The sequence below is a fragment of the Scardinius erythrophthalmus genome, assembly GCF_964197995.2.
Source record: "Scardinius erythrophthalmus genome assembly, chromosome: 10".
In the NCBI taxonomy this organism is placed as follows: domain Eukaryota; kingdom Metazoa; phylum Chordata; class Actinopteri; order Cypriniformes; family Leuciscidae; genus Scardinius; species Scardinius erythrophthalmus.
Genome location: NC_138230.1, coordinates 3,596,310 through 3,623,615, shown reverse-complemented (window position 1 = coordinate 3,623,615; position 27,306 = coordinate 3,596,310). Strand labels below are relative to the sequence as shown.

Below are 27,306 nucleotides of genomic sequence, written 5' to 3'. Positions count from 1 at the left end.
CATCGATTGAACAGTGTTTTCTCTATATGTCTCCGTGTTGTTGTTGCTCAACAGAGATGTTGTCTGAGATTGGGCAAAAGGAGTGCGGGACGGTGGCACTGCTCGGGGTGAGACTTAAGGCGGTGACTGATTAGTTCTGATATCACATTTTTACGCAAGTCACAACTCGTGGAAAGGCTCAGCTACTTTATGCTGGCTGTGTGCATTTGTCTGTGGATTGACTGTTTTGAAACGTACATGGTAGTTTCATTGCCCCTAGACCTCTGTTATCATGAAAAAAAGCCAGGACAATATGGCACCTTTAAGATTTTCAGGTATTCAGATACAGAAACTGTAATCAAATGTAAAATAACACTGCACTTTATAATAAAATATAGTTATTCAATCAAAGCGAGTGAGTCTTTTGTTGTTTGATTAGTGATATTATAGAGACGGCAGCATATTAGGCTTGCAGCACAGAAAACAGTCGTCTCACGCTTGAATGCTTTAAAGTCTTATTGAAATGCTCACAAAGAAATCGATAAGTCGATTTTATTACGAGTATCTGATTCCTGACTTCAAGTATTCGATTTTCGATTCCCAACCCTAATAGAAAGCACAAATTATCGCTCTATGCATACGGCCTACTTCTATTTATCGTGGATCCACATACGGTGGTATGATTAGAGATGCCATCTGTTATGTGAGGGACAGAAACATTCGGCTTGTAGCCATAAATTTAGATTTTGAAAAAGCATTTGACCGAGTCTCGCACCACCTCTTTCAGGTACTGGGCGGTTATGCACCCCAGAGGCATGGCCAAAGACTCAACCTGCCCACGGTCCGCCCGGGTGTAATTGCCCGGAGACCGTGCGACATCTGCTCTGGGAGTGCGGACCTCTGGGACCTGTGGGCCCGGACCAGCCCCCTGGTTTTCCCGTGCCTGCCAGCGGGTGGGGCCCAGGTGGACTACAAGCTCACTATCCTGGGGGTGGGTCAGGGCTTGAAGGAGATGACATCAAAACAATTTACCTCGCTCTGGCTCACCCTCAACCATATCAAGGATGCCATCTGGACCACCGGAAACCTGCTGGTGGGGAAACGCGTACGCTTGCGAGCAACTAGTAAGATCAACGCTGCAGGAGGAGCCGGACGTCGGGGGGCTGAGGTCGCACGGAAGAGGTCCCGGCCACCACCGTACATGGCCGCCCGTAGATGCACCCTCACCAACTCCGGCTACGGGAACAGCGGGCCAGCAGGCCGGAGGGAGGGGACCTCCGCTGGGCACTGGAAGCGCTCGGCCGGAGAGGAGTGATGGAAAATTTGATAAGGACTCACCCTGGTCCTGCACAACAGACGACTTCCTCTTTTAGCATTTTATATGTATTTATTTTAAGATTGGTTTTATCCTCTAAAAAATGTTTTTGATGCATTTTAACAACACCACCACGACAAAGACTCTTTAAAATACACATGGATTCTACAAACAAAACACAAAAACAAGGACTTTAGAAACAAAACACACATACATACACAATCTTGGTTTTAATGATCCCACTGTGTGTTTTTTTTATTTTTTTTATTGAGAACATGATGTATTTGGTTGGTTGTAAGTTGTAACAAATTGTGACACTAAAACTGTTCAAAAGAAGAAAAAGAAAAAAATCAGTTCTTATCAGTTTAATATCTGATACGTCCCCTACCCGGCGGGGACCATATATTAAATTGTTTTTGATCAGGGAGATGGAATAGGGGCTTGCTCCGTCCACTCCACGCATCGACCTGGTATTGCAGTACCTCCAGGAACGGTGCACCCCCTCACGGGGAAATAAGCGAGTGAAAGAGAGAATAATCATAAATTAGTAAATATATAATCTCGACTCGGCTCTGTTTGGTTTTCCACTGTGTAAAAGTTGTACCTGTACCTGCTTCCAGGTACTTTTTTTCGTACCACCTCCGGCGAGGTTCTAAGCGAGCTGAGGCGATACTAAAATGTGACGTGAAAACATGGCAGACTGCTGATTGGTCAGAGAGAATCGTCACTATTCACTGCGTCATCATTGCACGCGCCAGACGAAGTATCCTGAATAAAAAACAGCAAAAACAAAAACATCCAAAAACAGCATACACTCGATTTCCTTCATTGTCCTGTGTGCGTGGGTAGCGGGTGTGTCTCGCGTAAAAGATTAAGTCATGGCAGTTTCCTGCGGCGTCGCTATGGCGACCAGGTACTATTGTGGAGGTACTATCTTCAGTGGAAAACGGAGCGAAAAGCGAGCCGAGGCGAGGCGAGTCGAGTCGATTTGAGCTGGTACTGGTAATGGAAAAGCGCCATAACACCAACTTGTTCCAGTAGCACCTCACTGCAGTACACGAGATCCAGGGGGCGGAGTTGGATCCAGATCTAAGGGGTGGAGATGGGTAGGTTTAGGGGTGGGTTTAGGGATCAGGGAGCGGAGATGGGTAGGTTTAGGTATATGTAAGGTGGGAGGAGTTGGATCTGGACCCAACTCCTCCCCCTGGATTTCGTGTTCTGCAGTGAGGACCATCTCACTTGTTCGCAAGATAAAGGGGAAAGAGAGCAGAGATTGATCGCACGGATTCCGTATTTCTCCCGAGTGCCAGAGATTTCTGTGTGGAACGATCATACATTCCACGGTGACGGTGCGCCTTACAGAAAAGCATAAAAAGCCACTACCGTTGTTTTTTTGGGGTATAAGTGCTCACATAAACAGTTTTGGATCAGGGTTGCCAGATGCCAGCAAGGTTTTCCATCCCAAAACCTCGTCAAAAACCGCGAGAATGCACAAAAAAACGCCCAAATTTTTTTTGTGGCTTGTTTTTCGTTTAAACACATTGAAATCACTAACAATTTTAGTTAAAATTTGTAAATCACTTTAAAATTACCCATTTTTCCTCAGTCAGACCTCAGTCAGACTATGTACCTCAGTCAGACTATTCTATTACGGAAAATAATGCGATCAACTTAGGCTATCAATGAGTCTGTTTATTGTCAATAAAAGTCGCTTGGAAGCATTCAGTAACATAAAAACATTGAGTGGATATATGGACATAAAAAATAACCCACTTTAACATTTCCATTATTTCAAATGGCAACATGAAACATGCATACAGTATAAGGGTTGGGAGAAAAAAATCGATTCACCTAGGTTTTTTAAAATAGATCTTTTTATTACAGAATATTACAGATATTAATTCAAATTAAATTGCTTTATTTTTGCCCTTGCTCGGTTGACAGAAGTTATCCACTTTCGTTTCAAAAACGTTTCAGGATGAAATGTGTCGTTATAGAGCTGCACGATTCATCTTTAAAAGACTGTGATCTTGATTCAAACACCCACGCGATCTTAGTCCATTTCGTCTGTCTATTAAACCTTTGACAAAATCATATCGTAACATTCAAATCTGTGTTGGCGCTGCCGCTGACCAAGAGAGTGTCATCAACCCCGCGATCTAGTGTGTTGTTGTTTGAGGGGCGGGCGCGTGCATCACTGAAGGTAGTGGGAAGGAGGAGAGGAGTGTCTGTTGTGAGGTTAGGGGGAACGTATGTACGTACGTACTTGCTGTATAGATTTTGCTTACCTGCCCACAAACGGAAACCCCAGACATAACGCCGCGTCTTTCTCATACGCGGTCGGAAAAGAATCCCCTTTTAGATGTTTGGTTGGGTTTGAGTTTTGTATAGTGAACACATCTGCGCGGCCACATAGGCTACATAAAACTTATATGGTCATTAAAAAAAGCAAATCCACTATATCTTTCATGCAGGCTGTATAAACAATATTCGAAATAACATCAACACTTTCCAAAGCATACATATTTTCAAACAAATCTTAATGTTGAAATGTTATGCATCAACTACAAATATGCTTTTGAATCAAATTAAATTTACAAAAGTTGTGTTTGAGTGAGTGAGTGAGACTGCTGCCTGCTGAACACTGGGTCGCAGGAAGAAGGATCCGAAGTGCCGGTGTTTCGGTAATAAAACCCCGCCGAACTGATCCGAAACCAGCCCAATTTTTATCCACCCGCCCAAACCCATTTTTGCCCGCAAAATAGATTGGTAAACCGCCCAATCTGGCAACCCTGTTTTGGATATTCTGTTTTATTTTTTGAGAACGTTACAATTAAAGCTGAAAAGGGAAAATTAACACAAATTGATTATTGTGAGAGAGGACTTACTGGGGGGAAGAAGATACGGAAGTGTGACTATTATCTTTTATTTTGGTTTGTTTCTTTATAGAACATTGTGATTCACACCGTACGTGGCGAACTGTTTGAAAGTGTTCCTTTTTTGTTCTTTTCCTGTTGTTACTTGCTGTATAGATTTTGCTTACCTGCCCACAAACGGAAACCCCAGACATAACGCCGCGTCTTTCTCATACGCGGTCGGAAAAGAATCCCCTTTTAGATGTTTGGTTGGGTTTGAGTTTTGTATAGTAAACACATCTGCGCGGCCACATAGCAGGCTACATAAAACGTATATGGTCATTAAAAAAAGCAAATCCACTATATCTTTCAGGCTGTATAAACAATATTAGAAATAACATCAACACTTTCCAAAGCATACATATTTTCAAACCAACCTTAATGTTGAAATGTTGCATCAACTACAAATATGCTTTTGAATCAAATTAAATTTACAAAAGTGGTTTCAAATACATGATAAGCATATTGCATAAAAGTGTCTACTTTAATGTTTCAAATAACTTTTGTTAAAATAAAATGTCAAAATATGGGTCAAATAATGTTCCAAATGCAAAATTGTCATATGTTGCAATGGTCCGCACTTTGATTTTACCATTACATCTTTAAAGTGCCCCATTAAGCTATTTTAAAGGTTTCACAATCAGTCTCTCACAACAGGTTTACATCTAATATCAAAAAAACACTTTCATTTTCTCATAATTATATGACCTCATTTCTCAAAGCCTCTAACCACTTGGGACTGTTTCTGGGGGGCGAGTCTGAGGGAAGAATAGGAGACAATGGTAAGGAGAATGCAGAAGACAAAATGTAGGCAAAATAAAAAGTGAATCCCCAGAAACAGTCCCACAGACCCAAACCCCATCTCTGCAATAATAATGAATAAAGGCTGGTTTAAAGTACTTCTTCCTGCCTCTACGTAATGCTCATGGGTAGCCTAAATGGGTTCCATTCAGACCTTAACATTAAGTATTTTACTGTTATATGTCAACAAGATTCAACAAGACATTTTCTCCTGGCTATACCCAATGTTTAGATCTGTTGTGGTATTTATGCAAATTAGCACATACGTAATTAGATTATGCACCGTTTGTCCATGTTAACAAACAATAAAAAAAAAACTTGTAATACATTTTTTGTTTGTCTTGATGTAAGTAATCAACTATCAGTAATTTTCATGGTGATATCTAAAGGTTAAAATGTTTTACCCTATTCAAGTGAGAAAATTAATAGGCGTATGAATAGACTATATTTGGGTCTTTTTTCGAAACTTTCCCCTTATGGGATTCTTCTGGACTTTTTTTCCCTTACTCAGGACATATTGAGGATACAAAATCAGTTGAGTTTGCTTCTGTTGCAATTTATTCAAGGTTGACCCCCATTTTGGCTTAAAATGACTGGACTATAAAGCTTGCAAGACAACTTGGTTGGCATTGCCTTTTCAGTGTGAGAAATACACAGTGTGGCGTGTGAGCGTGTGAGCTGGTTGAATTGGGTGTGTCTCACGGACAATGTGTGAAACTTGAGAACCCTGACTGAAAGCTTATTTCACGGCAAATGTGTGAAAGCTGGCAACATGGTGTGAACTCAAGTCCTTATGCCTTAGTAGTCCACACTACTGCGTTTTCGTTTAGAAACGGAGAATTAAAACGAATACGATCTCCGTCCACACCAGCGTTTTAGCTGCGTATTAGAATTGATCTCTGTCCACATTAAAACGACTGAAAACGCGGATCACGTGACCATTCACCAACACTGGGCATGCGCGTGCCGGTGTAAACACATCTTCATTGATAAAATTATCCCACCATGCTCTGGTTCTTCCCGGGTTAACCCAAAACCGACGCTCCATGTACGGTCGATACCGCCGCTGCACACAGGAATTGTCACAGATCGCTTGAATAATAGCTTGCCTCTGGTGCATGTAGGCAGTTATAGTATTGTAAAATGCAGAATTTACTTGGAGAACAGCTGCTAGCAAAGATATACGCCATGACTGATGACACCCAATCATAGAGCCGAGCGTGAGACTCTACTACGTCATCGTTTCTAAAGTCCTCCGTTTTGAACCGTCCACACTAAAACGCCCTCCGGAGATTCAAAACGAAAAACGGGTCGGCAGCGTTTCTAAACTTCTCCGTTTTGGGTCTCCGTTTTTGCCGTTTTAGTGTGGACGGGAGGTGCAAACGTTGCAAAAGATATCCGTTTTTAAACGGAAATGCAGTAGTGTGGACGGGGCCTTAGTTGATTATGTGGCAAAAAATTCTTAACACATTTGTATTAACACATTAAATGTGTTAAACGGGCAACACAATTAACTCTGCAATAAAGTTAACAAGTCTTTGCCAACTCAAACATGTGTAGCCTACTTGGTCAGCTCTAAGTGCCATTGAAGGGTTAAGTATCATTGATGGGTAACTACTGTTCAGCAACACACACACACACACACACACACACACACTGTGGTATGAGCGTTGCAGGGAGGTTTATGCTACTCGGAGAGAGCTATGTAGTTTTGCATTAGTATTTCCATTGATCTCAATAGCAGAGTTTCAGATACGACAGACACCCACAAATAATAGCATTCCAGTAAAAGCAAACTTTATTTCATGACAAGAGCAACAAGGATAATACAGTAGGCCTTCATGTATGCACAAAACAAATGTATGTAAATCATTTATTTATAATGTCGAACTGACAAATTTGCTTTGAAAAGAATGGTTTAATCTTACATCTTTGTTTTGCAAAATGTTTCCTTCATTGCAGTTTGCTTTGTATAAAATAAAACCTATATAAGACTGTGACATAGAGCTGCTCGATTATGGCATAAATTATAATCACTATTATTTTGGTTAATATTGTATTATTTAACATGATTACAAGTGGGCCATATGACCAAAACCTTATACAAGTAATTTATTTAACAATAGAGATATATTTATCAAGTATATTTTTGCTGGAAATAAGGTTAGCCTACTATCTTTCTTTCTTTCTTTCTTTCTTTCTTTCTTTCTTTCTTTCTTTCTTTCTTTCTTTCTTTCTTTCTTTCTTTATTACTGCTGTGGTACAGGCTGAGTGGATGCAGAAGATCCGGAGGGATGACTTCAACCCGACCAAATTTTTAAATGCATATAATTTTCAGTGTATTTCACCTGTGCGTTTCTATGCTTTCTATTACTGCATTTATTTTGTGCAAGTGAGATGAGTAAAGAAAATCATTATCTGTCTGGTGTTTATAAGCAGCACATACAGTATTGTACTACGTGTAAAATATACACAAACTTACCTATATTAAATTGTTTGTGGTACCTACAGTTAAAAATGTAAATGTAAAATATTTGATGATAATATTGATAGAGCAATTTATGTAAGTAAGTAAAAATATATGAGAAAATATATAAGAATTGAGAAAATAGTATTTATGGAGATAAATTGTAGCCTATCACAGGGAAAACGTGTGAATGTTCACGGTGCATTTTATGCAAACAACTCTAATCGTAGTTGTAACTCCATATTTACAGTAGGCATAACTGCGTATGTGCAGCATGAGTGAAATACAATCTTCTGTTCGTGTTCGTTGTATTTCATTCATTACTCTGACTATGCATCCATGCATTTAATTGCCATTGGCTCGTGTGATAGTAATATGGATCTTAGTAGTATTTTAAGTGATAATTGATTCTATAAACAACTATAAAAGATAATTTTCGGCTTTCTCCGGCTCCCTGCACCGGGCGTAATGCGAAACCGGAAGTGATGATGATGATGATATATACTTTATTTATCCCGAGGGAAATTCAAGTATCCAGTAGCATACATAAATTAAACATACATTAAACCTATTAAAATAAAATTAACTTATAACACAATAGCCACAATGAAACAGTGCAAAACAGTAAACAGTGTAAACTGAGGTAAAGAGTGCAGAGGGAGGTAGAAATTATCCAATTGTCTATTGTCCTCCCTGCCATGAGGAGCTGTTGTACAGCCTAATGGCCAGTGGGACGAAAGAGTTTTTAAATCTGTTGGTGGAGCTGGGACAGTAGTCTGCCACTGAACACACTCCTCTGCCTGATGAAGGTGTTGTGCAGAGGGTGGTGGACGTTGTCCTGTATGGACAGTAGTTTGTCCAGGGTCCTTCTTTCTGCCACTGTTAGCAGAGAGTCCACTACTGTTCACTGTTCCCACTACTGAGCCAGCTCTCCTTACCAGTCTGTCCAGTCGACCAGCATCTCTCTTCTTGCTGCTTGCCCCACAGACTGGTAAAACATCTGCAGTAGTTTTTTGCAGATGTTGAAGGACCCCAGCCTTCTCAGGAAGTACAGACAGCTCTGCCCTTTCCTGCAGAGAGAGTCCATATTTGCTGTCCAATCCAGCCTGTCATCCAGTAGAAGTCCCAGATATTTATAAGTCCAAGTGTCTACCCGCACACTCGCTGATCCGAAATCCAAAATGGCGGCCATGTGCAACTAGCCTATTATCACGATAAGCAATTCTCTCTGTAGTTAAACATTAAAACACAACAGGCCACAGGAAAAGCGTTCAGAAGCATGGCATCCACAACAAATATTTATACATGGAATGAATATAAAAAAAAATTTGGTAACTCCTCAGTAATGATTTCATGCAATTAAAGTGTTTAATCCCATTAATGAGAATGTCATATTTAATCTAAATTTGTATATCATAAGTGAAACAAAGTTTAAATCATTATTTTATTTATTTAAACTGTTATTGTGAACATGCAGTGAACATGCATTGAACATGGGCTGGGGGGGGGGGGGATATTCCTCGGACAGATTGTTCCGGGTAATTTAGGTGGAAATGCGGCTTATGACATAAAAAAAAATTGCCAAAAAAAACTTTGTCCATGACGGAAAAGGCATCTGTGACTGATGTCTATTGTTAACATCAGTTGTCAACCCCAGTACCAGCTGTTAAGATCATTAACTACTCTATAGTTCTTGTTTCTCCTGATATGATCGCAAGCATGACAGGCTTGCTCAGGACCAAAGATGCTTGCACTTGCAACAAAATGTTCCTTCCAGGTGAAGAACTGCCTGTACAAATCATCATTTTGGTCCAGAAGCTTAAGATGTTCAGCTAGCTCTTTGGGGGAGTTGAAGTCATCCACATGGATAAAGGCACTTCCTGGTATGAATTCCTCATAGTTCTTCCTGGATGGGCCGAGGACCACGGGAACAGTGCCGAGAGATAGAGGTTTGTACAGTTTTTCTGTAATGTAGTCTTTATGGATGGAGTTCTCAAAGGACAGGTAGAATTTACAGCTGGACACCACATCTGAATAAGCTTGATCACTAATGCGCCTGTTGAAGTGATTTCCGTAGGTTTCTATACTAATGTGTGCCTTTAACTCTGCATAGTATTTTGAACGCTTAAAGTCTGAGTTCCAGTTACTTACAATCCAGCAAACTAGTTTATTCTTATGCGGGATTTCATCATGTTTCTTTCCACCAGTGTTCTCTGAGATTTGCCCGTAAGGGACCATGATGTCTGAATCGTGTCTGTAAGTCGTGGTCAGATTAAACAGATTGTTTAGATTTGACCGCTGTCCTGAGTTACTGGGAGATTCCATGTTCATCCAGACCCATTTCTGGAATGGAGGTCGTGGCAGTTTCGGCATGTTGGACAAGTCCCCATAGATGTCTCTGTGATGAAATAAAACGCCATGTGCTTTGTTAAACTGACTCTTGTCGACTGTCAAGTGGCAGCCGTGGATGTCGTACATTGAACTACAGAGTCCTAAATCAAACGGATGCCCAAAAGGCCACATCCAGATCAGGAGAATGGTGTCTAGATCGCCTCCCTGCGATGAAGCCGCTATTTGGATTTGATTTTGCGTCTTAAGAGCATTGATGCAGATGTCTCCACAGACATGTTTGGGAACGGATGGACAGTTTAACCAAACTATTAGTGAGACAAATATAACCAAAGCCACTGCGATGAAGAGGTTCTTATAGCATCTGGAGATGTTTTGGCACATCTTTGACTTTCTGTGGAGAGAGCATGAGTAAGTGCTGGTGTTTAAATATATTTCTAGATTTGTGTCACAACTGCTCTGATTAGCTCTATAATTCATATCTTAGGAAGATTTTTTTTTTCATAATCCATGAAAGGCTACTCAAGGGCACATGGTTTCAAGGACACAGATATAACCCAGGTTGCAATGATTTTTTATTGTTAATAGGACCAAAAATGGGCAATAAAACACATTTTTTCACATCCTTACAAGTGTTTTTTTAATGGAACTTTTTAGGGTTACTTTTGAGTGTGTGTGTGTGTGTGTGTGTGTGTGTGTGTGTGTGTGTGTGTGTGTGTGTGTGTGTGTGTGTGTGTTTTAATGTATTATTGGTCATGAAGTAATTAAAAACAGCTGATCTGCTTATTTGGAGATCAACAAATTGGATGTGTTTAAGACAAAATCTTGCACTAAAGCAAGGTTACTACAGATTACACATTGAGTTGACAGATTGAACGTTCTTGTTTTTCCTTTTTTTTTACGTTTCTTTGTTTGTCTTGTGTCTGAGCACATGGCTCTGTCTCTGTTTGTGTTGGCCATGTGCTCCTCTTATCCAGTTCTTCAGGACTATGGCTAAGGGCCATGAGTACGATGATGCGGCCCCTCTGTCTGTCTGGATGATCCCCTGCCACAGTGGGAGATGGAGCAACTGAGGACTTTGGAGTCGAGTCCGCTCAAGTCACCCCAGAGTCAGTCGAGTCCGCTCAATTCACCCCAGAGTCAGTCGAGTCCGTTCAATTCACCCCAGAGTCAGTCGAACCCTCTCAAGTCACCCCAGAGTCAGTCGAGTCCGCTCAAGTCATTCTAGAGTCCGTCGAGTCCGCTCAATTCACCCCAGAGTCAGTCGAGCCCGCTCAATTCACTCCAGAGTCAGTCGAGTCCGCTCAATTCACCCCAGAGTCAGTCGAGTCCGCTCAATTCACCCCAGAGTCAGTCGAGTCCGCTCAATTCACCCCAGAGTCTGTCGAGTCCGTTTAATTCATCCCAGAGTCTGTCGAGTCCGCTCAATTCACCCCAGAGTCCGTCGTGTCCGCTCAATTTACCCCAGAGTCAGTTGAGTCCGCTCAAGTCACCCCAGAGTCAGTCGAGTCCGCTCAATTCACCCCAGAGTCAGTCGAGTCCGTTCAATTCACCCCAGAGTCCGTCGAGTCCGCTCAATTCACCCCAGAGTCAGTCGAGCCCGCTCAATTCACTCCAGAGTCAGTCGAGTCCGCTCAATTCACCCCAGAGTCAGTCGAGTCCGCTCAATTCACCCCAGAGTCAGTCGAGTCCGCTCAATTCACCCCAGAGTCTGTCGAGTCCGTTTAATTCATCCCAGAGTCTGTCGAGTCCGCTCAATTCACCCCAGAGTCCGTCGTGTCCGCTCAATTTACCCCAGAGTCAGTTGAGTCCGCTCAAGTCACCCCAGAGTCCGTTGTGTCCGCTCAAGTCACCCCAGAGTCCGTTGTGTCCGCTCAATTTACCCCAGAGTCCGCTGAGTCCGCTCAATTCACCCCAGAGTCAGTCGAGTCCGCTCAATTCACTCCAGAGTCAGTCGAGTCCGCTCAATTCACCCCAGAGTCTGTCGAGTCCGCTCAAGTCACCCCAGAGTCAGTCGAGTCCGCTCAAGTCACCCCAGAGTCCGTCGTGTCCGCTCAATTTACCCCAGAGTCAGTCGAGTCTGCTCAAGTCACCCCAGAGTCACCCCAGAGTCTGTCGAGTCCGCTCAAGTCACCCCAGAGTCACCCCAGAGTCTTTCGAGTCCGCTCAAGTCACCCCAGAGTCCATTGTGTCCGCTCAATTTACCCCAGAGTCAGTTGAGTCCGCTCAAGTCACCCCAGAGTCCGTTGTGTCCGCTCAAGTCACCCCAGAGTCCGTCGTGTCCGCTCAATTTACCCCAGAGTCCGCTGAGTCCGCTCAATTCACCCCAGAGTCAGTCGAGTCCGCTCAATTCACTCCAGAGTCAGTCGAGTCCGCTCAATTCACCCCAGAGTCTGTCGAGTCCGCTCAAGTCACCCCAGAGTCAGTCGAGTCCGCTCAAGTCACCCCAGAGTCCGTTGTGTCCGCTCAATTTACCCCAGAGTCCGTCGAGTCCGCTCAAGTCACCCCAGAGTCCGTCAAGTCCTCTCAAGTCACCCCAGAGTCCGTTGTGTCCGCTCAAGTCACCCCAGAGTCAGTCGAGTCCTCTCAAGTCACACCAGAGTCAGTCGAGTCCGCTCAAGTCACCCCAGAGTCAGTCGAGTCCTCTCAAGTCACACCAGAGTCAGTCGAGTCCTCTCAAGTCACCCCAGAGTCAGTCGAGTCCTCTCAAGTCACACCAGAGTCAGTCGAGTCCTCTCAAGTCACCCCAGAGTCAGTCGAGTCCTCTCAAGTCACACCAGAGTCAGTCGAGTCCGCTCAAGTCACCCCAGAGTCAGTCGAGTCCTCTCAAGTCACACCAGAGTCAGTCGAGTCCTCTCAAGTCACCCCAGAGTCAGTCGAGTCCTCTCAAGTCACACCAGAGTCAGTCGAGTCTGCTCAAGTCCCCCCAGAGTCTGTCGAGTTCTCTCAAGTCACACCAGAGTCAGTCGAGTCCGCTCAAGTCACCCCAGAGTCAGTCGAGTCCTCTCAAGTCACACCAGAGTCAGTCGAGTCCTCTCAAGTCACCCCAGAGTCAGTCGAGTCCTCTCAAGTCACACCAGAGTCAGTCGAGTCTGCTCAAGTCCCCCCAGAGTCTGTCGAGTTCTCTCAAGTCATACCAGAGTCAGTCGAGTCCGCTCAAGTCACCCCAGAGTCAGTCGAGTCCGCTCAAGTCACCCCAGAGTCTGTCGAGTCCGCTCAAGTCACCCCAGAGTCAGTCGATTTCTCTCAAGTCTCCCCAGAGTCTGTCGAGTTCTCTCAAGTCACACCAGAGTCAGTCGAGTCCGCTTAAGTCACCCCAGAGTCAGTCGAGTCCGCTCAAGTCACCCCAGAGTCCATTGTGTCCACTCAAGTCACCCCAGAGTCCGTTGTGTCCGCTCAATTTACCCCAGAGTCAGTCGAGTCCGCTCAAGTCACCCCAGAGTCCGTCGAGTCCTCTCAAGTCACCCCAGAGTCCGTTGTGTCCGCTCAAGTCACCCCAGAGTCAGTCGAGTCCTCTCAAGTCACCCCAGAGTTAGTCGAGTCCTCTCAAGTCACACCAGAGTCAGTCGAGTCCGCTCAAGTCACCCCAGAGTCAGTCGAGTCCGCTCAAGTCACCCCAGAGTCTGTCGAGTTCTCTCAAGTCACCCCAGAGTCCGTCGAGTCCGCTCAAGTCACTCCAGAGTCAGTCGAGTCCGCTCAATTCACCCCAGAGTCAGTCGAGTCCGCTCAAGTCACCCCAGAGTCAGTCGAGTTCTCTCTATTCAACCCAGAGTCAGTCGAGTCCGCTGAAGTCACCTCAGAGTCAGTCGAGTCCGCTCAATTCACCCCAGAGTCAGTCGAGTCCGCTCAATTCACCCCATCCGCTCAAGTCACCCCAGAGTCAGTCGAGTCCGCTCAAGTCACCCCATCCGCTCAAGTCACCCAAGAGTCAGTCAAGTCCGCTCAAGTCACCCCAGAGTCAGTCGAGTCCGCTCAAGTCACCCCAGAGTCAGTCGAGTCCGCTCAAGTCACCCCAGATTTAGTCGAGTCTGCTCAAGTCACCCCAGAGTCTGTCTAGTTCTCTCAAGTCACCCCAAAGTCTGTCTAGTTCTCTCAAGTCACCCCAGAGTCAGCCGAGTTCTCTCAAGTCACCCCAGAGTCCGTCGAGTCTGCTCAAGTCACCCCAGAGTCTGTCGAGTTCTCTCAAGTCACCCCAGAGTCCGTCGAGTCCGCTCAAGTCACTCCAGAGTCAGTCGAGTTCTCTCAAGTCATCCCAGAGTCCGTCGAGTCCGCTCAATTCACCCCATCCGCTCAAGTCACCTCAGAGTCAGTCGAGTCCGCTCAAGTCACCCCATCCGCTCAAGTCACCCAAGAGTCAGTCAAGTCCGCTCAAGTCACCCCAGAGTCAGTCGAGTCCGCTCAAGTCACCCCAGAGTCAGTCGAGTCCGCTCAAGTCACCCCAGATTTAGTCGAGTCTGCTCAAGTCACCCCAGAGTCTGTCTAGTTCTCTCAAGTCACCCCAAAGTCTGTCTAGTTCTCTCAAGTCACCCCAGAGTCAGCCGAGTTCTCTCAAGTCACCCCAGAGTCCGTCGAGTCTGCTCAAGTCACCCCAGAGTCTGTCGAGTTCTCTCAAGTCACCCCAGAGTCCGTCGAGTCCGCTCAAGTCACCCCAGAGTCTGTCGAGTTCTCTCAAGTCATCCCAGAGTCCGTCGAGTCCGCTCAATTCACCCCAGAGTCAGTCGAGTCCGCTCAATTCACCCCAGAGTCAGTCGAGTCCGCTCAAGTCACCCCATAGTCAGTCGAGTTCTCTCAATTCACCCCAGAGTCCGTCGAGTCCGCTCAAGTCACCTCAGAGTCAGTTAAGTCCGCTCAAGTCACCCCAGAGTCAGTCAAGTCCGCTGAAGTCACCCCAGAGTCAGTCGAGTCCGCTCAAGTCACCCCAGAGTCAGTCGAGTCCGCTCAAGTCACCCCAGAGTCAGTCGAGTCTGCTCAAGTCACCTCAGAGTCAGTCGAGTCCGCTCAAGTCACCCCAGAGTCAGTCGAGTCCGCTCAAGTCACCCCAGAGTCAGTCGAGTCCGCTCAAGTCACCCCAGAGTCAGTTGAGTCCGCTCAAGTCACCCCAGAGTCAGTTGAGTCCGCTCAAGTCACCCCAGAGTCAGTCGAGTCTGCTCAAGTCACCTCAGAGTCAGTTGAGTCCGCTCAAGTCACCCCAGAGTCAGTCGAGTTCTCTCAAGTCACCCCAGAGTCCGTCGAGTCCGCTCAAGTCACCTCAGAGTCAGTTGAGTCCGCTCAAGTCACCCCAGAGTCAGTCGAGTCCACTCAATTTACCCCAGAGTCAGTCGAGTCTGCTCAAGTCACCTCAGAGTCAGTTGAGTTCGCTCAAGTCACCCCAGAGTCAGTCGAGTTCTCTCAAGTCACCCCAGAGTCCGTCGAGTCCGCTCAAGTCACCTCAGAGTCAGTTGAGTCCGCTCAAGTCACCCCAGAGTCAGTCGAGTCCGCTCAAGTCACCCCAGAGTCAGTCGAGTCCGCTCAATTTACCCCAGAGTCAGTCGAGTCCGCTCAAGTCACCCCAAAGGTCAGTCGAGTCCGCTCAATTTACCCCAGAGTCAGTCGAGTCTGCTCAAGGCACCCCAGAGACAGTCGAGTCCGCTCAAGTCACCCCAGAGTCCGTCGAGTCCGCTCAAGTCACCCCAGAGTCAGTCGAGTCTGCTCAAGTCATCCCAGAAACGGTCAGTCATGCACTATTGTGCCCCGGAAGTGGAAGAGGAGGGCGCATCTTGTGCAGTTAAATACCCTTCTATCAGAGGTCCCAAATCCATTGGCCCAGGAGCGTCTGAGTCAGGCGCCCCGAGTTCAGTGGTCCCGAGGCCAGTGGTCCCAGAAGACTAGAGTCAGGAGAGCTCAAACCCTTAGTCAAACCCTTAGACACGATGTAGTTCCTTTTTTACTATGGGACTGAGGTGAAATGCTTGTGGTTATCATGATCTACAAATATGGAAGACAAATTTGAATAAGAGTAGAGTTCTAACTCAAAGTATTTATATTGTACTCTATAAAAGTTAGGTTGTTACAGCTTTTACAAATAATTAATGTTTTAATAATGAAAATAAATTTACATCAGCATCTCAGGGACTGTTTACACGACACCATTTTCAACTAAAACCTTTGTTTTGGCCGTACATTTACAATGCCGTTTTGGTGGTCTGAAAACCAAACTTTTGAAAACGATACGGGCATGCACGTGTATTAGTCTTTCTTTACAAAGAAACCACTGGCCTATGGTCAATAATGTTGTCATCTGTACAAAGATAAAACTCTTCCATTTTTACTACATCGTTGTCATGTAAACATACCCTCAAGCTACTGTGAAATATGCAGTTCCAAGAGGAAAAAACATGTAATATTAGTAATTAATATTATCATTGATAATTAATTATTGTTGATACTACCATACCAGGTGGTAGTGCCACCGTATTGGTGCTACTGTTAGTCTGAGCCCTGACATGATCCTTCAGAAATCATTCTAATATGCGGATTTGCTGCTCAAGTAATATTTCTGATTATTATCAATGTTGAAAACTGTTTTTGCTGCTTCATATTTTTGTGGAAACCATGACATAAATTCTTTCAGGATTCTTTGATGAATATAAATTTCAAAAAAGCAAACTGTATTGATCTTTTGTTACATTATAAGTGTATTTATTGTCACATTTGATCAGTGTATCCTTGCTGAATAAGTATTCATTTATTACAGTAATTTTTTTTTTAATTATTTCTTCAGAGTTACAGTAAATTTGATGATATTTTTGAGGTTTTAGTATTAAATGAGGAGCTACATAAGAACTTATTGAGACTCACCTGTGATGTTCTGTCAGATAATCCCACAGTCTTAAATCATCTTTCGTTACAATCCCAGCACAAGTTCTTTATACTCCAGAAATACAACAAAAATGCTGCAATTGTCAATGAGTGATAGATTTACAATAGATCTTCTCAGCTCTTAATCCCTCCCACAGCTTTGCATCACATTCACCACAGATGAAACACAGAAAAAATGATAACCTACAAATAACAACTGACGAAATTTTTTTTTTTTTTTTATATATTACTGAATGAACCTAAATCCAATTTTTATTTAAATGTCTTTTGCATTTAATTGTATTACGTTCGCTCTGCTTATGTTTGTAAAATGAAAGTTAACTTAATCCTTTTGTTTTTGGACTGCATGAATAATGAATGCATTAACTTAAACTAGGCAGCCTTGGATGTGTTAGTTTATGTTTTTGAGGTAGAACAGGAAAGAAATAGGTAAGTAGGAATAGGAAAGAACAATTATTGATAAATGCACAGTAAAGTTAGAAAATAAAGAGGCAGGAGGGTTTTTTTGTGTGGTTTTGCGCTGCAGATGTAGACCTTGTGTGGTTAGTCTGTAGAATGGTGTCGTGACAGACAGTGGTGAATTCAGTTTCTATCAAAGAGAAGAAGAAATAAATAACTTTTATACTTTTTCATTGCATTTGCATGCTAAAAAGTAAGTTAACAGGGAACAGTGAGTTTTGTTTTTATACTATGTTGGGCAAAATGGTACAATTAGAGACAATTACATTTAGACAACAATATTTTGGAAATATAGTGTGATTGCAAATGTGTCTATGCCAAGACTTGGCATTGGTGGTTTCTGAAAGTGTGTCACTGAGTATCTGGGCAATGCAGTTCAGTTTGGGCAAAATAAAAGTTTTTATTTGAATTTTGTTTTATTAAATAAAAAACACAATGTTTAAGATCTGAGTAAGAGACGGCAGACTAAATCAGTCAACCTGCAGAATCTGATGAATGTTAACCAACTCAACATTTGTGAAACTGAGGAACTGAAACTGCACTGTTAATTATTTCCCTGTTAAATAACTGGAAATTACTGGCAGCAGGGTTACCATTATTTTCCTGTAATTTTAACAGTTAATTCCTGTTACTGTTTTTTTACAGTGCACTCCCCGTAATGTTTTTCAACAGGAATTTACTGTGAATCAGAAAAAAACAGGAAACAACTGGCAGCAGTGTTACCATTATTTTCCTGTTAAATCACCATTTATTTTGTTTCCATTAAATATTTTAATTATTTTTAGCATAGTGACGTGTACCACTGATTGTTATAGACATATTCTAGCTTGAGTTGATACAAGAATAGGCATAATCCATCAGATAACACTTAAGTGAAAGAAAACTAATAGTTCCATGTTGAAATTAACTTTTTTTTATTGTAATACAAACACTGAAAGGTAAATACTTACACATGTAGGCAGACATGGATCAGACTAATCACAGAAATATACTGTATATCATGTTCATTGCTGACATCTGTGGTCGCTGGACGAAAAATAACAACTGCGTCTGTCTTAAACTAGCAAAGACACTTGCGTTTGGCTTTGCACTGTGTCGGTGCAAGATATACACTGTGACTCCTGGTCACATAAAAATGTTACACATAGGCTTCGTACTGTAGGTTAAAGATGTAAAAACAGGGTAAAAAAAGATGCCAGCCCTGTCACAAAGGTGGACTGGATCCCTTCACAAATGATTTGGCCCTCAAGGCTGAGCATCCAGCGCTGGAAGCGGCTTTCCATTTCTCCTGAAACAGAAATGTTTTAAACTGTCAAATTTCTGTTTTAGTTTTCATTTTGAATACAGTTTAGTTTGATATCATTGAATTCACTACATACAACACCAAAGCCAACTGTCCTATCTAAAACCAACTTACCAAGAAGTATCAGACGAGGAGTGGCAGGTATAGAGTGTGAACTCTCAAGGTCAGCTGCAGTGGCATATCCCTAGGACATAGAACAATTTAAACACAATATTAATGACATAAGACTACCACTGAGTGAGATAGATATATAGATAGAATGAGAGATGGAGAGACAGGAAAATATAGATAAAGAGAGAGGGGGATATAGATAGAGAGATAGAGAAAGATACAAAGAGAGATAGTGATGGATAAATAGATAGGAAGTGAGATAGATAAGAGATAGAGGGAGAGAGTTAGATAGATACAGATATAGAGGGAGAGACAGAGAGAGGGAGAAAGAGGGAGAGATAGAGGTAGAAATAGGGGAAGATATAGGGATAGATTGATAGGGAGAGAGTGATACAACAGAGAGATAGATACAGGGTAGGTAAAGAAAAAGAGAGAGATAGTGAAAGATAGGTAAAGATAGAGGAATAGATATAGAGGCAAAGTGAGGGAGAGATAGATGGTCAGAGAGGAGTGTGTGTGTGTGTGTGTGAGAAACAGAGGCAGAGAGAGGTGTGTGTGTGTGTGTGTTTGTGTGTAGGGGAACTTACATCTGCAAGAACAATGAGTCCTGAGACATCTTCAGAAAAGTGAGACAGACGAAGATGGATGACCTGATAGGACAGCTCGACATCATCTGTTGTCCACAAGTTTGGCAAGAAAACATTATGCAAGCCAATTAGACTTATTGATAGATTAGCAGTAAATTGCTAGATTAAAGCAAGTAAGAAACCATTCAAATTTCCACCTGGTTCTGTGCTGTCATGGTACCCTGCATCTGCATCTGTAATAAAATCAAATCAAATGTAAACATTGATCTACAACTCAATGATAATCAAAACAGCACAAAAACACAAAATAGGGTGCACTATGCCAATGCAATTAAAAGAGAATAACGTTAGCTGTTCACATAGCTAACGTTAGATATTGCACTAGCCCGATCAGTAACGTTAGGCTATAGCTGTTTTTGCTGGATTTACCTCATTAATAGGCTAAAACCTGCACATAAAATCGTCACGCCAGCATGTCTGGTAGCCCAAACAGCTATAATCCATCAAAGACGAGCAGCTGACATGAATTCATCAAATACAGTCTTTGACCAACTATCTAGCATCATAAACAGCTAACTTAATCAGTAAATAGATTGTAAACCGTTTGATTTGACGTGCATATGGCAAGAATGCCACACAAACTTGACCACGGGAATGCTAACTTACTTAAACTTTATAGGCCTAACGTTAGCCTATTGTTTAGATTTAGATAGTATACATAAATGGACATTAAAATACGCGCATTGTTTCTAAAATTAATGGACAAACTATTGAAATGTTGCTAGCTTGAATCACCTTGGCTCATTAGCAGCTAGCTAGCTAGCTAAGTTACTTCATTTCATGTGGTGTAAGTCCGTGGCGTTTAGTAATACATCAACATCACTGATAAATGTTCAAACTATACATGACTTTCAAAAAAAGCTTTAATCTCACCGGATTATTGTGATTTTGGTCGATATCTCCACCGCGATCTTCCGACATGGATCTCCGTGTTCGTTGCAGGTTCAAATGCCGTCTTCTAACTGTTACGTTCCTTCCCAGACTGCAAAAAATACTGTATGATCATGTTATTTCAGGTAGTGGCGCCAATAGACATAATAAAGAGGCGCGGGCGCCTGCAAGCGTGCTGCGTGTCATACGGATATTTACACCGTGTTCAGAAAGAACAGGGGAGACAGACACACACACACACACACACACACACACACACACACACATATATATTGGGAGCGCAGTTCCTCAACTAAATGTTTAAGCCGTCTCGCGTAAAATCCGGAGTGTAGGGTATTAATAGGGTAATAAAAGGCTATTACACCCACGATAACAAACACGTTTGCGCATGCACAGAAAACACCGCAAACTTTCTTATTTCTGTCTATGGAATGGGCTATGCAAGATTATTCTTGATAACATTTGCAGTAGAGAAATCAGATGTTTAATTTGTCTAATCTTTATTCAGCATGCATACAATATTTAGGCTAGTTTGTTAGTAATGGATTGCACCGTCGACTATTGATTGAATCAGTCATTGTTTAGCAACCTAAAAAAAAACGAAATGAAATTGCTAACTTCTCCACTGATAAATAATAACTTTTTTTATAATAAGCATAAAATTGCATATCGGCATTTATCTCCAAACATACCAGACCATCATGATCTTACTCTATCCGACATCTTTGCTTGAATTTTCGATTTTGCGGTTAAATAACAAAAATGAGGTGTTATTTAACAATGAGGTGTTAAATAACAAAAATGAGGTGTTATTTAACATATATTTCCTAAATTTAACAGTAAGGCGCAGTTATTAAAAATAACAGGTTAATCATGTTGAAATTTGGGCGTAAATTAACAGAAACATTTAACAGTGTGTGTGTTCCTCCGTGTGTATCTGATGACGGGGTTGTACGGTGTGTGGATCATGGTGGTGTGGTTCACAGCAGGAAATTGTCCGTCTACCAGAGCAAAGTCGTAAAGTCTCAGCAACGTCGACCAGGGCCCGTATGTATAAAACTTCTAAGAAATGCTCTTAAGAATAGTCTTAAGCTTTGACTTAAGTGTCAGAAAATACTTAGTAAAGAGTAGGACTTTTCTAAGAGTAAGAGACTTTTATAAAGCAGCTAAAAGCAACTTTCAGTAAAGTATAAGACTGATTCTTAAGTGCTTACTGAAGTGGGACTTAAGTGTTGTGAACTAAGGACTACAGTGATGTCAACCCAAAATGGCCGCCCTCAACCACTGAATCAGCCAATAGTGAGCCTGCAAGGGTGAGGTCACTGCAGCATGACACCAATCATTTAAACTAATTATAATAAAATCATTTAATTAAGACACTGAAGCTTTAATATTTAAATTTATTAAAAAAATGCTTTGCAGTGCATTGTGCAAAATTATCACAAATTAGTATTTATGCTGTGGAAGCCCTTTTCTATTGATGCCTGTCTCTTCATTTACAGTTGGAGCAATTATGCAAACATGAGTTCCATCAATGGATCCAACAACTCAGGAAAGCCCAAAATACTCAATAAAGTGGCTTTATTTTACTGCGAGATTTGAAGATCAATTGGAAAGTCAAAGAACTGCCATATAGTATTGGCCAAAAGTGAGGCTAAGGAAAATTGACACTCACCCTTTATTCAAATAGTATTAAAAATGTGTTAAAGATTTTGTACGCATATTGTGTAGTTGTGCTTGGAGTCAATTATTTATTTGTGATAACACAATTAAACATGTCAAACTGTACAGACATCATTTTTAGCCATGGCTGTCAAACAAATGAACAAGAGAGGACAATGAAATATTAATAACTGACTATGTTGCAGACAATGTATGATTTTTTTCTTCTCCTTTGAGCTTTTTAGTTTTTAAAAAAAACCTGTAGCTGTAGTTTGCAATTTTTTCAACAGTATTATTGATCTTCCTGGATTGACACCATTTCCTTATATTTTGATGGTTTAAGCAAACTTGTAGGGTCATAAAAAAAAACAATAAAAAAAAGTCCGCACATCACTTTTAGCCACTAATGTGTTTGGTGTGGTCAGTGCCACAATAGTGCTATTAAGACCCTGCTCACTGTGGAATGATGAGCTCAAGTCAGTACTGCTGCTTTTTTCCAGTCAGCAACAATGTAATTATTAGTTTCCTTTCAATTCATTGCTATAAAATCAACTCCGTCATCATTTACTGTAACTCCAATACATCATATTTTCATTGAAAAGTGTGTGGCCTCCTCCTCTCTGCTGTCATCTTGTTACTCATAACTAGGTTAAGAGACCTCTTCAGCTCTCTTAAGTAATTTAGGAGCTGAGACCTAGTCTTGACACTTAGGAACCTTTATGAATCACACTTATTCTTAAGTCTAGGAATAAAAGTAAAATGACGTCATTCTTAGAATTTTGACAGACTTGAGACTAAAATTTTACTCTGATTGGCTTTATACATACGGCCCCAGTTTGTTTTTTATCTGCACGTAGGCGAAGTTTTCTCCAATGCAACGATGACGACCTGTGAAAGATCAACCAGCACTGTTAACATCTCAGCCGCGCCTTTACTGAAGGTTTTACTGTGGTTCTGCTGACATTAATGTGACACACAAACACATTTCACATCAATCCTTAACTAGGCTTATATCATGATACCAATATATAGTCACGGCAGTAAACCTTTAATAAACAATAACTCAAAGGAAAAAACAATCAGGAGATTATCAACACGAAAAACCACAGAAATTTAATTAAAAAAGTGAAAATAAAACATTGCATAGTCTTCATTGTATGATTTAATTATTGATTATTAAAGCTACAAAAGTTAAGACAATAGCAGTGAGTGATTTTGTCGCTTAGGATAAAACGTTTGCTAAATGCATTAATGTAAATGTAATGATTTTCTTTTGTTGTTTGATTTATATTAACATTAACAACACTGCTGTCCTCTTAGAAACCTAAGGCACAGATGAAATATATTGACACGCATCTTATTTTCCCCAACTGTTTACGTTCATTTAAAGTATAAAATATACTTTGTTACGTTGTGTGGTGGATATTTTTCCTTAACCTAACTATCCGGCTCTATTTATTGGGTCTCGTCCCCGACGTCCCCACTCTATAGATCACCGGACTACCTGGCTCTATTTATTGGGTCTCGTTCCTTACGTCCCCACTCTATAGATCACCTGTACTAACTTGTTTTCCCTAAACTAGTTTTCTCGCTGCGCAGCATAAATGACAGACAAACTCTAGCAAATGTCCTTTAAATGCTTTTAATCACGGCCAGGAGATCTTCCCGAGCAGTTCTCAGGGAATCTCTCCCAAGAAGCAAGGCCGGAGGATCTCAGACAAATTCTATTGAGAATCCCACCGAAAAACACAGATACAACAGTTTTTATAGAATCAAGAAAACAAATAAGATTAACATGTCACCTTCAATATGATAAGCCCCAATCTTTTCCCTCTGTGACTGGCATAAGCAAACTCTGATTTTCTGATTACTTATCACAAGGTTTTTTCGAACTAGTCATGTCTAGTTTCAGTTCCCCTTTCTGTATTTATACACATACAGTCAGTCACAAGTTTTTCCCCAAAGAGTTTGGACACATTAAAAGCATATGAATGTTATTCCTGCAAGAAAAACAAATGTTAGTTGATTAATTAAAGTTGATTAATTAAAATCCATCACAGTTGTTACGTTTTGTCTGTTGTGGTTTCTGCTGTTGTCTTCTCCTCCTTTAGGATTGGTCCTGGACATAATGAGAAGCTATTGCTGGTTGGACCAGAGAAGAGGCCTGGGGCCGTATGTATAAAGCCACTCAGAGTAAAATTTTAGTCTCAAGTCTGTCAAAATTCTAAGAATGACGTCATTTTACTTTTATTCCTAGACTTAAGAATAAGTGTGATTCATAAAGGTTCCTAAGTGTCAAGACTGGGTCTCAGCTCCTAAATTATTTAAGAGAGCTGAAGAGGTCTCTTAACCTAGTTAGGAGTAACAAGATGACAGCAGAGAGGAGGAGGCCACACACTTTTCAATGAAAATATGATGTATTGGAGTTACAGTAAATGATGACGGAGTTGATTTTATAGCAAAGAAATGAAAGGAAACTAATAATTACATTGTTGCTGACTGGAAAAAAGCAGCAGTACTGACTTGAGCTCATCATTCCACAGTAAGCAGGGTCTTAATATCACTATTGTGGCACTGACCACACCAAACACATTAGTGGCTAAAAGTGATGTGCGGACTTTTTTTATTGTTTTTTTTATGACCCTACAAGTTTGCTTAAACCATCAAAATATAAGGAAAATAAAACTTAGTGAAGATATTTATCTGACAAAATTATTTCAAGTCAAGTCACTTTTTACAGTACAGATTGTTTCAAAGCAGCTTTACAGTGATAACATGAAAATAATGCAACAAAGTAAGTTTGGGCTGTACAGCAGCTCTAGAAGAAAATTGTGTCATTGTGCAGCTTAAGTTAGTTCAATGATGATTCATTTCCATTGTAAAAGATCATTAGTTATCTATTTAGTTCATTATACAGCCACTCTGAGAAAACAGTGATGTCATTGTTCAGCTCAGTTCAGTTCTCAGACAATGGTGTCAATCCAGGAAGATCAATAATATTGTTGAAAAAAGGGCAAACTACAGCTACAGGATTTTTTTTTAAACTAAAAAGCTCAAAGGAGAAGAAAAAATCATACATTGTCTGCAACATAGTCAGTTATTAATATTTCATTGTCCTCTCTTGTTCATTTGTTTGACAGCCATGGCTAAAAATGATGTCTGTACAGTTTGACATGTTTAATTGTGTTATCACAAATAAACAATCGACTCCAAGCACAACTACACAATACGCGCACAAAATCTTTAACACATGAGTGTGGGTGAGTGTGAATTTTCCTTGGCCTCACTTTTGGCCAATACTATATGGCAGTTCTTTGACTTTCCAATTGATCTTCAAATCTCGCAGTAAAATAAAGCCACTTTATTGAGTATTTTGGGCTTTCCTGAGTTGTTGGATCCATTGATGGAACTCATGTTTGCATAATTGCTCCAACTGTAAATGAGGAGACACGCATCAATATAAAAGGGCTTCCACAGCATAAATACTAATTTGTGATAATTTTGCACAATGCACTGCAAAGCATTTTTTTTATAAATTTAAATATTAAAGCTTCAGTATCTTAATTAAATGATTTTATTATAATTAGTTTAAATGATTGGTGTCATGCTGCAGTGACCTCACCCTTGGAGGCTCACTATTGGCTGATTCAGTGGTTGAGGGCGGCCATTTTGGGTTGACATCACTGTAGTCCTTAGTTCACAACACTTAAGTCCCACTTCAGTCAGCACTTAAGAATCAGTCTTATACTTTACTGAAAGTTGCTTTTAGCTGCTTTATAAAAGTCTCCTACTCTTAGAAAAGTCCTACTCTTTACTAAGTATTTTCTGACACTTAAGTCAAAGCTTAAGACTATTCTTAAGAGCATTTCTTAGAAGTTTTATACATACGGGCCCTGGGGCCGTATTCACAAAGCATTTTATCTTACCACTAGGAGTACTCCTAAATCGCACTAAAATATTTTAGCTAGGAGTTTTCTCTTAAAAGTTATTCACAACGCCTTTCAGACCTACTCTTAGTAAAGAAAAATGACAACTCCTAAACTAAGAGTGAGTCTTCGTTGCTATGGATGACGTCATTACTCATGCACGAGCTTGACTGAAGTGACCACCGTGATTGGCTGATGATTGTAACGCGGGAATGATTCCACACTCCTCCCCTACGATGATGAGTGACAGGTGACAGGTCTGAGAATGCGTGCGCTACACAAGTAGTGCGAAGGACGGAAGATGATGAATAACTGAATAAATAGCCTAAATGAATAAAGAGTAAGGCAAAACAAATAGCCTAGTAGCCTAATGAAACATATGGATTGATGCAATATCTTTGCAACATTATTGAATTAATCTGTCACATATGCCTCTGCCTTACGTTTGCAAAGAGAAGAAAATTTTAATTTGATTCACAATGAAATGTTACAATTAACATGCAATGAGTAGCCTAGTTTTGGTTGTTGTTGGTGGCGTTATTGCATCCCTAGTTATGCCTACAATGCAGAATTGTTCCCTCGCGATTGGAAGCTCCTGTAGCGCCGCATACGCATTTCAAAACATCGCAACGTGAAATGCCACAAAAAGCGGTTTGTGAATAGCTCTTAGTGAGTTAGGAGTCCTCTCGACTTCTTTTAAGCTGTCCCTGACTTAGGTGCTACTTTTAGGGCTAAAATGCTTCGTGAATTAGGCTACTCTTAGTCAAAAAAAATTAGGAGTCCTAAAGTTAGGAGTGACACGCCCATTATTTTTAGGAGTTGCTCCTGAATTCAGGATTCAGTTCCCCGAATTGAATATAAGTATTCAGAAATGACAGCACAGTCAGACCACAGGGCATTTATTGCTCAAAAGTCTCATATGGTGGACATTTATATAGATGTGGTCTGTGAATAAGAAAGATAACAATGAGAAGACAGTAATAACAATAACTTTCCACAATTGGCTAGAAACAATCATTTTCTCGAAGTATATGCAATAGCATCCAGCTGCAGCCCCGCAGACTCACCTCCGGCTAGACACCAGTGGATAGACAGCCTACGTCATTTCCGTTTCGCCGCTAATTTCCGGTTTCACCGCTGGATGGACAGCAATTTTATTTCCTATTTTCACCTCTGGATTGACATATATTTATTTTATATTTTCACCTCTGGATAGACAGCATATTTAGTTCTCACCTCTGGATGGACAGAATATTTAGTTCTCACCTCTGGATGGAGTATATTTATTTTATATTTTCACCTCTGGGTAGACATATTTATTTTATATTTTCACCTCTGGGTAGACATATTTATTTTATATTTTCACCTCTGAATGGACATATACTTATTTTATATTTTCACCTATGGATAGACAGCATATTTATTTTCTGTTTTCACCAGTGGATAGACGGCATTCTTTGCAGGCTTAATTGCACAGGTCTTTTCCGTATTGTCATTTTACTTTTATGACTTAAAATATATAATATAAAAGCTGTATGCAAATTTAAATATGATCTTTATCATATCTCTTTACATAAAAAATTCTCAATAATATACTTAATATTATAACATCAATAATTCATG

General features: G+C 41.3%; 1 protein-coding gene and 1 pseudogene across 2 annotated transcripts in view; one reads left to right on the top strand and one right to left on the bottom strand.

Annotated features, from left to right (window-relative positions):
* Nucleotides 1–27,306, top strand: part of LOC308697131 (NLR family CARD domain-containing protein 3-like) — a 327,315-nt pseudogene that overhangs the window by 249,301 nt on the left and 50,708 nt on the right. The gene's annotated exons all lie outside the window — the stretch shown is intronic.
* Nucleotides 9,125–10,210, bottom strand: LOC308696800 (4-galactosyl-N-acetylglucosaminide 3-alpha-L-fucosyltransferase 9-like; the record flags this gene model as incomplete). The annotated part of the gene is made up of 1 exon (XM_081375702.1): nucleotides 9,125–10,210. One exon carries the CDS (start codon nucleotides 10,208–10,210, stop codon nucleotides 9,125–9,127), a length of 1,086 nt encoding a protein of 361 aa, XP_081231828.1.